At 33.7% G+C, this 8,890-nt stretch overlaps 1 protein-coding gene across 1 annotated transcript; it reads right to left on the bottom strand.

Moving 5' to 3' along the window:
- Positions 1–221: 221 nt before the first annotated feature.
- LOC144960281 (uncharacterized) lies at positions 222–6,284 on the bottom strand. The gene is made up of 2 exons (XM_078893323.1): positions 6,232–6,284; positions 222–698 (listed from the first exon to the last, which is right to left on the bottom strand). Exon 2 carries the CDS (start codon positions 685–687, stop codon positions 313–315), a length of 375 nt encoding a protein of 124 aa, XP_078749449.1. The 5' UTR covers positions 688–698; positions 6,232–6,284; the 3' UTR covers positions 222–312.
- Between the last annotated feature and the right edge of the window lie 2,606 nt (positions 6,285–8,890).

Raw genomic sequence — 8,890 nt, 5'->3', positions numbered from 1 at the left:
GATGACCCATTGGTACATTCATACTTACATTGGTACATAACTGAGCAGGATGACCCATTGGTACATTCATACTTACATTGGTACATAACTGAGCAGGATGACCCATTGGTACATTCATACTTACATTGGTACATAACTGAGCAGGATGACCCATTGGTACATTCATACTTACATCGGTGCATAACTGAGCAGGATGACCCATTGGTACATTCATACTTACATTGGTACATAACTGAGCAGGATGACCCATTGGTACATTCATACTTACATTGGTACATAACTGAGCAGGATGACCCATTGGTACATTCATACTTACATTGGTACATAATTGAGCAGGATGATAAGGTCAGATATGGACATCGCCAACAAAAGTATGGTTGTACTTGTGTTAGCCAGTTTGTACTTGGAAAATATGACGATGTTGATGATGTTGAAGATGATTCCGAAAGTAACAACCAGGGTCCAGGACGAGTAGAAGAAGAACACGTCAAACCAGAATACTGTGTCCTGGAAAGTTGGTGACATGAGTTGTTTGGTATTATTGCTTTCGCAGGAGATTGAGGTTAGAAGGCAGTCGTATTGCTGATAAGAGTCCGATATGTTTTGAAAGGTCTTCTCGATGGCGTAGGACAATTCCGTCATCCAAAGCATGAAGTCCAAGACGAGATGACCAGGTGTGCATGCCATGGTTAGAAAGGCTGGGGATCGTTTCGTATAAATGAAATGCGGTTAACGTCACTTTTATTTTATAAAGAGAATGCGTTAGAAGACACTCAAATCATAGATAGAATGCGTTTATCGTCATTCATTTAATCGTATAAAATGATCTTAACGGCGCTCACATTATAGATAGAATGCGGTTAACGTACCTCAACTGTTTGTTGTCGTTTTGTGACAAATGTATATTGGAGACCACTCAAGATCTAAATTATACTTTTGTTCTAAATCAGACAATGGATAGTTAAGGGAAATGATATAATCATAATAATCATAATAATAATAATAATAATAATAATAATAATAATAATAATAATAATAATAATAATAATAATAATAATAATAATAATGCTAATAAAAATTAATAATAATAATAATAATAATAATAATAATAATAATAATAATAATAATAATAATAATAATAATAATAATAATAATAATAATAATAATAATAATAATAGCTAATTAAAAAAAAAATAATAATAATGATAATAATAATAATAAATAATAATAATAATAATAATAATAATAATAATAATAATAATAATAATAATGATAATAATAATAATAATAACTATAATAATAATAATAATAATAATAATAATAATAATAATAATAATAATAATAATAATAATAATAATAATAATAATAATAATAATAATAATAATAAATAATATAATAATAATATATGATGATGATATGATAATATAATAATAATAATAATAATAATAATAATAATAATAATAATAATAATAATAATATAATAATAATGATAATAATAATAATAATAATAATAATAATAATAATAATAATAATAATAATAATAATAATAATAATAATAATAATAATAATAATTAATAGTAATAATAATAATAAAATCTGAATTAAATGTTAAACTGGTCAAAAATATAAATTGTTGGCATTAGCACCCTAAAATATGGTATCTATTCTCCTCAATAAAACATACAAACTCAACACAAGTCTGATGTTTCTGGCTATAAATTCAATTTTCAACATCTTAACCAACCCGACTTAATACCGTTTTGAGGCGAAGGGTCACATATTATGAGTCAATAAAATGGAGATAAAGATAACGGGAGTAAATCTGACTACGACGTTTCGCCTTTGGCCTTTTTCAAGTAAACACGGAATATATATATATATATATATATATATATATATATATATATATATATATATATATATATATATATATATAAAATTATAAAACAAAAACCATGAAATAATAGTGCTCAACTTTAGTATAAAAGGAGCTATTTATAAACATTTGAAATATAATTAAGATAGTTTGACTTCTACAACGTTGTTATCGAGCGTTGCTCTCATCAGGAAGTGGAAGTGAAAGTAGATTGTTGTGTTTTATAGTCCGACGAGCTCGCAAAAACCTTCGACAACATCACCGAAGAAGAAATACATATTATCCTACACTCGAAGAATACATCACTTTACAACAATGGAAAAGCATGGACAAAAAAATCAACAAACTTTGATGTCACCATGGGGAGCTACGATGGAACAGAAACATGCGAGCTCGTCGGACTATATCTACTTTCTCAAATGCAAAATCTCGAATTAAACATTGGACTATACAGAGACGACGGACTCGCATTGTGCAATAAAACACCGAGACAGACAGAATTAATAAAGAAAAAAATATGCAAAATCTTCCAGGACAACAAGCTGAAAATTACAATCGAAGCCAACAAAAAAACATTTGACTTCCTGGACATAACCATCAACCTAAACGACGGCACCTATCAACCATTTTCAAAACCCAACAACATCCCATTGTACGTTCATAGACACAGCAATCATCCGCCATCTATAATAAAAAACATCCCCGAGAGCATTAACAAACGACTATCTAACAACTCTACAAACAACAACATATTCAACGATGCAATCCCACCGTACACAAACGCACTACAAAAAAGTGGATATAACTACAAACTAGAATATGAGGAAGAGACCATTACCACCCCAACACAAAAACGACAAAGAAAACGACACATAACATGGTTCAACCCACCCTACAGCAAGAATGTGACAACTTCTATCGGTAACAAATTCTTCAATCTACTACAAAAATGCTTCCCTCCCGGTCACGTTCTACACCCAATCATGAACAAAAACACCATCAAAATAGGATACACCTGCATGCCAAACATACAAAACATTATTTCATCCAACAATAACCGAAAACTATCACAGCCAGATCAGCCCAGCAACAACCTAGAGAAAAAATGCAACTGTAGGACCCAGACAACAATGCAACTGTAGGACCCAGACAACATGCCCACTAAACGGCAATTGCCTGACTCAAAACGTAATTTATCAAGCCACAGTAACACGACCAGACACACCAAAACAAGAAACATACATTGGCCTCACCGAGTGTCCATTCAAAACCAGATACAACCTGCATACATCTTCCTTCAGAAACATACCCAAACGACATTCTACTACACTAAGCGAACACATTTGGAACCTCAAAGAAAAAAACATACAACACAGCATCACATGGAAAATCATCTCCAGAGCACAGTCGTACTCCCCTCTTCTAAGATTTGCAACCTCTGCTTGGAAGAAAAATTCTTCATCATCACTAAACCGAACATAGCAACACTCAACAGAAGAAATGAACTAACTTCCTCATGCAGACACAGAAACAAACACCTTTTATGTAATTACGAACCTCCATAAACACGAATCTATAAAAATACGAAAACACAACAATTTACTTTCACTTCCACTTCCTGATGAGAGCAACGCTCGATAACAACGTTGTAGAAGTCAAACTATCTTAATTATATTTCAAATGTGTTTATATATATATATATATATATATATATATATATATATATATATATATATATATATATATATATTTCAAGCAGATATTGAGCTTTGAGCTTTTTATATAGCGCAATATCCACTAAACGTGCTCAAAGCGCTTTATAAAGGATTCCTGCCAACAGCAACACTTAATATGTAGGAGACATGACGCCTGTTAGGCGATATTACTATCTTTTTATGACAGAGGCAACGCTGTTAAGAGCCAGGTACTCATTTTACACCTGAGTACGGTGAGAGAATGTGAGTAAAGAGCCTTTTTCCAAGGACTCAACTATGCGCCGAGCGAAGCTCGAACCCAGGACCTTTGCGTTATGCCGGAGTATAAAGACTATTTCTTGTATTGCAAAAACTTCTAAGCTCCAATTTCTCATCATTCTATCTCTAAATTCACTTTTTGTTGTCTGAATCATCCTGACATAATACCGTTTTGAGACGGAGGCTCACATATTATGTCTAACAACTGATCCTTAATTAAACCATCAGATGTTGCTTTATCTAATTGCACTACTTGCTTTCTGTTACTTAAATAAAAATTTAGCCAGTCAAGGGCCATTCCGAACAATGGTCATACTCGCTCGCAGCAGCCGGATATACATGGTAGAAGGCATATGTGACCCTCCGTCTCAAAACGGTATTATGTCGGGATGATTCAGACCCCAAGAAGTGAATTTAGAGATAGAGTGATGAGAAATTGGACCTTAGAAGTTTTTGCAAGGCAAGAAATAGTCTTTATACTCCACCAGAACGTACAGAAAATAAACCCAAGTTGGATATTTGTGGCTATGAATTCAATTTCCCTTACCGAGTGGATCCCGACATAATACCGCTTTGATACGGTGGGTCACATATAATGTCTAACAACTGATCCTTAATGAAACAATATTATGTTAAGGATTGGAAAATATAGTAAGTCTAATATTCCAGAAAGCAAAAGTGCGCGAATTGTAAAATGTGTGCTGTTTCTTCAAACTTCTCGGGATATGCAAAAAAAAAAAAAAAAAAAAAAAAATTAAACATTTTTTTTTTTAAACATCGAAGAAATCCTAGTTCGATGCCCCCGTATAAAAGAATAATAAGGAAATTTACATACGAATGAGTTATTGATAATACACGCACACACACACACGCACACACACACATACATATATATACGAGTATAATATATATATATATATATATATATATATATATATATATATATATTGTTGGTGGGTACTCGTAGGTACGAAAGTGCTCGAAAATGATGGTTAGAGCTAATATAAAATATAAATTGTCACTCACATTATTTGGCCGAGACGTTCGTTTCTGTGGGTTTATTCCACGTCCTCAGTCGGCGTAAGTCGGATTACATATATATATATATATATTCCTATTTTGTTTTCGTTTTTGATAAGAAATATCTTTGTTGTTTAATATTAGTAAATGCAGGTATCCAGATAATGTTTTGCGTTTAAGTAAAATGCACACAGTTTCTACCCGTCTGATCGATATGTACCAAACCACAAAACTATGTTTGTTCTTTAACGTTTATAGTTATAGTCTGATTGAGAGAATTTCATGAGAACTAATTACCCAACTGTCGGTTTTTAAACAATTTAAAAGATTAGGATCTACTGAATCCATTCTAGACTCACAAAAAAATATCTTGTGGGGAAACTTAGACTTAAATAGGATTCCAAAGTCGTGACGTCACTTCCTCTTAACAACGCTCACGGCAACCAAAAGTGATTCCAATTGGACATCGGTAAAAACCGACAGGCCTTCCTCTCCGAATGGTGTTGATATTTAATCATGTGCAAAATATTGAACCATTTTGGCAAAGAAAACCTCTACCAATTTGATTTTTGGTAGTAAATAAAGTAGCAATGACTGTCCCGCACAAATCTTTGGGCCTCTTTTTCGTTCACGAAGTGCCCGAATTCGCGTCAAAATATGGGACGAAGCCGTTTCGTATATGCTATTTAAAAAAATTAATTACGACGCTGTTTATCGATGAATATGACTGAAAGTTGGCACACAGTTAGAAAAAATGTCATTTTAGATTATGTCAAGCGACAAAACTCGAGCGATTACCAGAAGACCGTTAAAATAGATTTTTACTCTTTGGAGTAAAATGTTTCTAAAACTCCCGGGCGTGGAGGTTTTGTCGCTGACAAGGTAATACATGAACATTTCTTCTTTTTGGTTGTAAAATTTCATATGAATTTGACTAGTACTTTTCCCGTATTTTACAAAACACCATCCTAATTTGCTCTTCAAGTTTCAATCTTTTAATCCACTTATTACGCAAGATACAACCAAAGGTCGAAAAGAAATGCCGAAAAAGCGTCCCATATTTTCGCGTTTTTTTCCTCTTTGCGGGTCATCCAAATAAATGACACTTTTGAAACTGCATAACTTGTTTATTTATGAATGGATTTTCAAAATTCAAAAACATTTTTACTCAGTGGAGATAACGCTTTGATTTTAGACAAAAAGAGAAAAAAACATTTTCCATAGTCATTGCTAAATAAAGATCACAGCTTGATTCGTTCTATTGAGTATGGAACCAAAAAGTGCTGTTGCTAGGCAGATGTGACGCCGCGCATTTTCCCCCCTATTGCCTGAGACAAAGTGGTTGATTTGTAACTCACTCACCTTTGAATATCAGAAACTTCTTGGATCCAATCACAATGAGAACTGAGGGTCTGTATACCTAAATCACAAGTAAGGACACACACACCCAAAAAAAAAAAGGTTTTATTTAGCGCAATATCTACTAAATGTGCTCAAGGCGCTAGCCAACAGCAACAGTTAACATATAGGGCGGGACATGACGCCTGTTAGGCGATGTTACAATTTTTTCCGGACAGAGACAACGCTGTTAACGGTCAGGTACTCATTTTACACCTGAGTACGGTGAGAGAATGTGGGTTAATAGCCTTTTCCAAGGACTCAACTATGCGCCGAGCAAGTCTCGAACCTAGGACCTTCCGATCCAAAGTGTGTCATACCACTAGACCACATAGCCGCACAGACACTGGTGTTAGATTTCTGTTATTAAAATCTGAATTTAATTTTGTATGAAATAGTGGCAGGCAAACCAGAATCAGAAAGAAAATGTGCGTCTATTTGGTCTAGTGGTATGACACTCTGTTTCGGATCGGAAGGTCCTGGGTTCGAGCCTTGCTCGACGCATAGTTGAGTTCTTGGATATGGCGCTTTACTCTCATTCTCTCACCGTATTCAGCTGTAAAATAGTACATGGCTGTTAACAGCGTTGTCTCTGTCGGGAAAAAAAGTGTTGTAACATCGCCTAACCGGCGTCAGTCATGTCTCGTTATTCATGTTACGTGTTGCTGTTGGTCAAGGACCACTTGTACTGCGCTTTTGGGCACGTTTAGAGGAAATTGAGCTATATAGAAGCTCAAGTTTAGGTTTTAACTTTAACTCTCTCCTTACCAGATATTTTTTAATGAGCTTTTATATAGCGCAATATCCACTAAATATGCTCAAAGCGCTTTACAAGGGGTCCCTGGTCAACAGCAACACTTAACATATAGGACGGGACATGCCGCCTGTTAGGCGATATTACAATTTTTCGGTCAAAGACAACGCTGTTAACAGCCAGGTACTCATTTTACACCCGAGTACGGTGAGAGAATGTGAGCAAATAGACTTTTCCAAGGACTGAACTATGCGCCGAACGAGGCTCGAACCCAGAACCTTCCGATCCGAAAGCGAGTGTCATACCACTAGACCACATAGCCGCCATTTTCAGAATTTTACTCTAAACGTCATACTCACCTAATACGAAAATAGATTTTTCAAACAGAATAAGTAACGGGCATTTTATTCTATACTTTGTTCTAAGAAATAATAACGTGAAGATGAATGTAAGCTTCGATTTAATGACAAAAACACATCAAATGAACGTTTCGGGTTTCCCCTTTTAAACAAAACAGGTTGAATGAAACACCACAGATGAATGAGATAATGTGGTAGTGGCGTAGTTAAGATGAAACAACGCCACTACCACATTATCTCATTCATCTGTAGTGTTTCATTCATCCTGTTTTGTTGATAAACGGGAAACCCGAAACGTTCATTTGATCTGTTTTTGTAATTAAATTGAAGCTTACATTCAACTTCGCGTTATTATTTATTTCTTCGAGCTTCGAGCAGCAACATTTACACTATATTTTGTTCAGAAAAATAAGCTCTGCTGGAACACAGTGTCAAGCTGTTTTTTTTTATAGCTATAACGATAACAAAATGAAATCAATTTAAGAAAACTGTTGGTTGCATCGTAACAAATGTGACGATTTTTCCTATAGGTGGTAAGGAGAGGGTTAAAATACGAGATAGAAAAAATATTATACGAAAAAGACTGTCTGATCTGCCTTAAAACAAGAATCCTTCAAAGTGAAAACTGTAACTCTTCCACATGGATGTGTTTGGTGAGAGGAGGTGAGTGACAAACTACAATTGTGACCCACCGTATCAAAGCGGTATTATGTCGGGATCCACTCGGTAAGGGAAATTGAATCCCTAGTCACAAATATCCAACTTGGGTTTAATTAATTTCTGTACGTTATGGTCGAGTATAAAGACTATTTCTTGCATTGCAAAAACTTCTAAGCTCCAATTTCTCATCACTCTATCTCTAAATTCACTTTTTGGGGTCTGAATCATCCCGACATAATACCGTTTTGAGACGGAGGGTCACAATTTGCCAATCACTGACAAGGCTTAAATCCTTATAAAAGGTTTGTATGGAATCGAAGCGATGATTCAGAGACAAGTTAAGTACTTAACACGTCAGCCAAGTACTTAAATCGGGATGAACGACAAAAGAATGAAAATCCAGTTGACTGATGTTAATGGACACAATCCTCGAATCAGTTTTCACACACGATTAACCCTCTCCTTACCAACTATCTTTTCAATTTTCTATTTATAGTGACAGTTTTAACTATTTTACAGTGTTGGAATTATTCATATTATAAAGCGCAGCTCTGGTTATGGGGCTGCTCCTTTCTTTTATATATAAATCATATTTCCATTGTATTTTTATCTTATTGTGTAAATTATATATAACACGTCTGTACAAAAAATTTCCTTCTTGGGATGCAATAAAGTATTATTATTATTATTATTATTATTATTATTATTATTATTATTATTATTATTATTATTATTATTATTATTATTATTATTTATTATTATTATTATTATTATTATTATTATTATTATTATTATTATTATTATTATTATATATTATTATTATTATTATTATTATTATTATATTATTATT

This window comes from Berghia stephanieae, chromosome 15, assembly GCF_034508935.2.
Source record: "Berghia stephanieae isolate SIO BIC M18660-M18661 chromosome 15, UCSD_Bste_1.3, whole genome shotgun sequence".
NCBI lineage: Eukaryota > Metazoa > Mollusca > Gastropoda > Nudibranchia > Aeolidiidae > Berghia > Berghia stephanieae.
Note: the sequence above shows the minus strand (reverse complement) of the source record. Positions and strands in the feature narration are given on the sequence as shown.

Excerpts from the sequence above, each read along its gene's own strand:
- LOC144960281 (XM_078893323.1), bottom strand. The coding sequence starts at position 687 with ATGGCATGCACACCTGGTCATCTCGTCTTGGACTTCATGCTTTGGATG.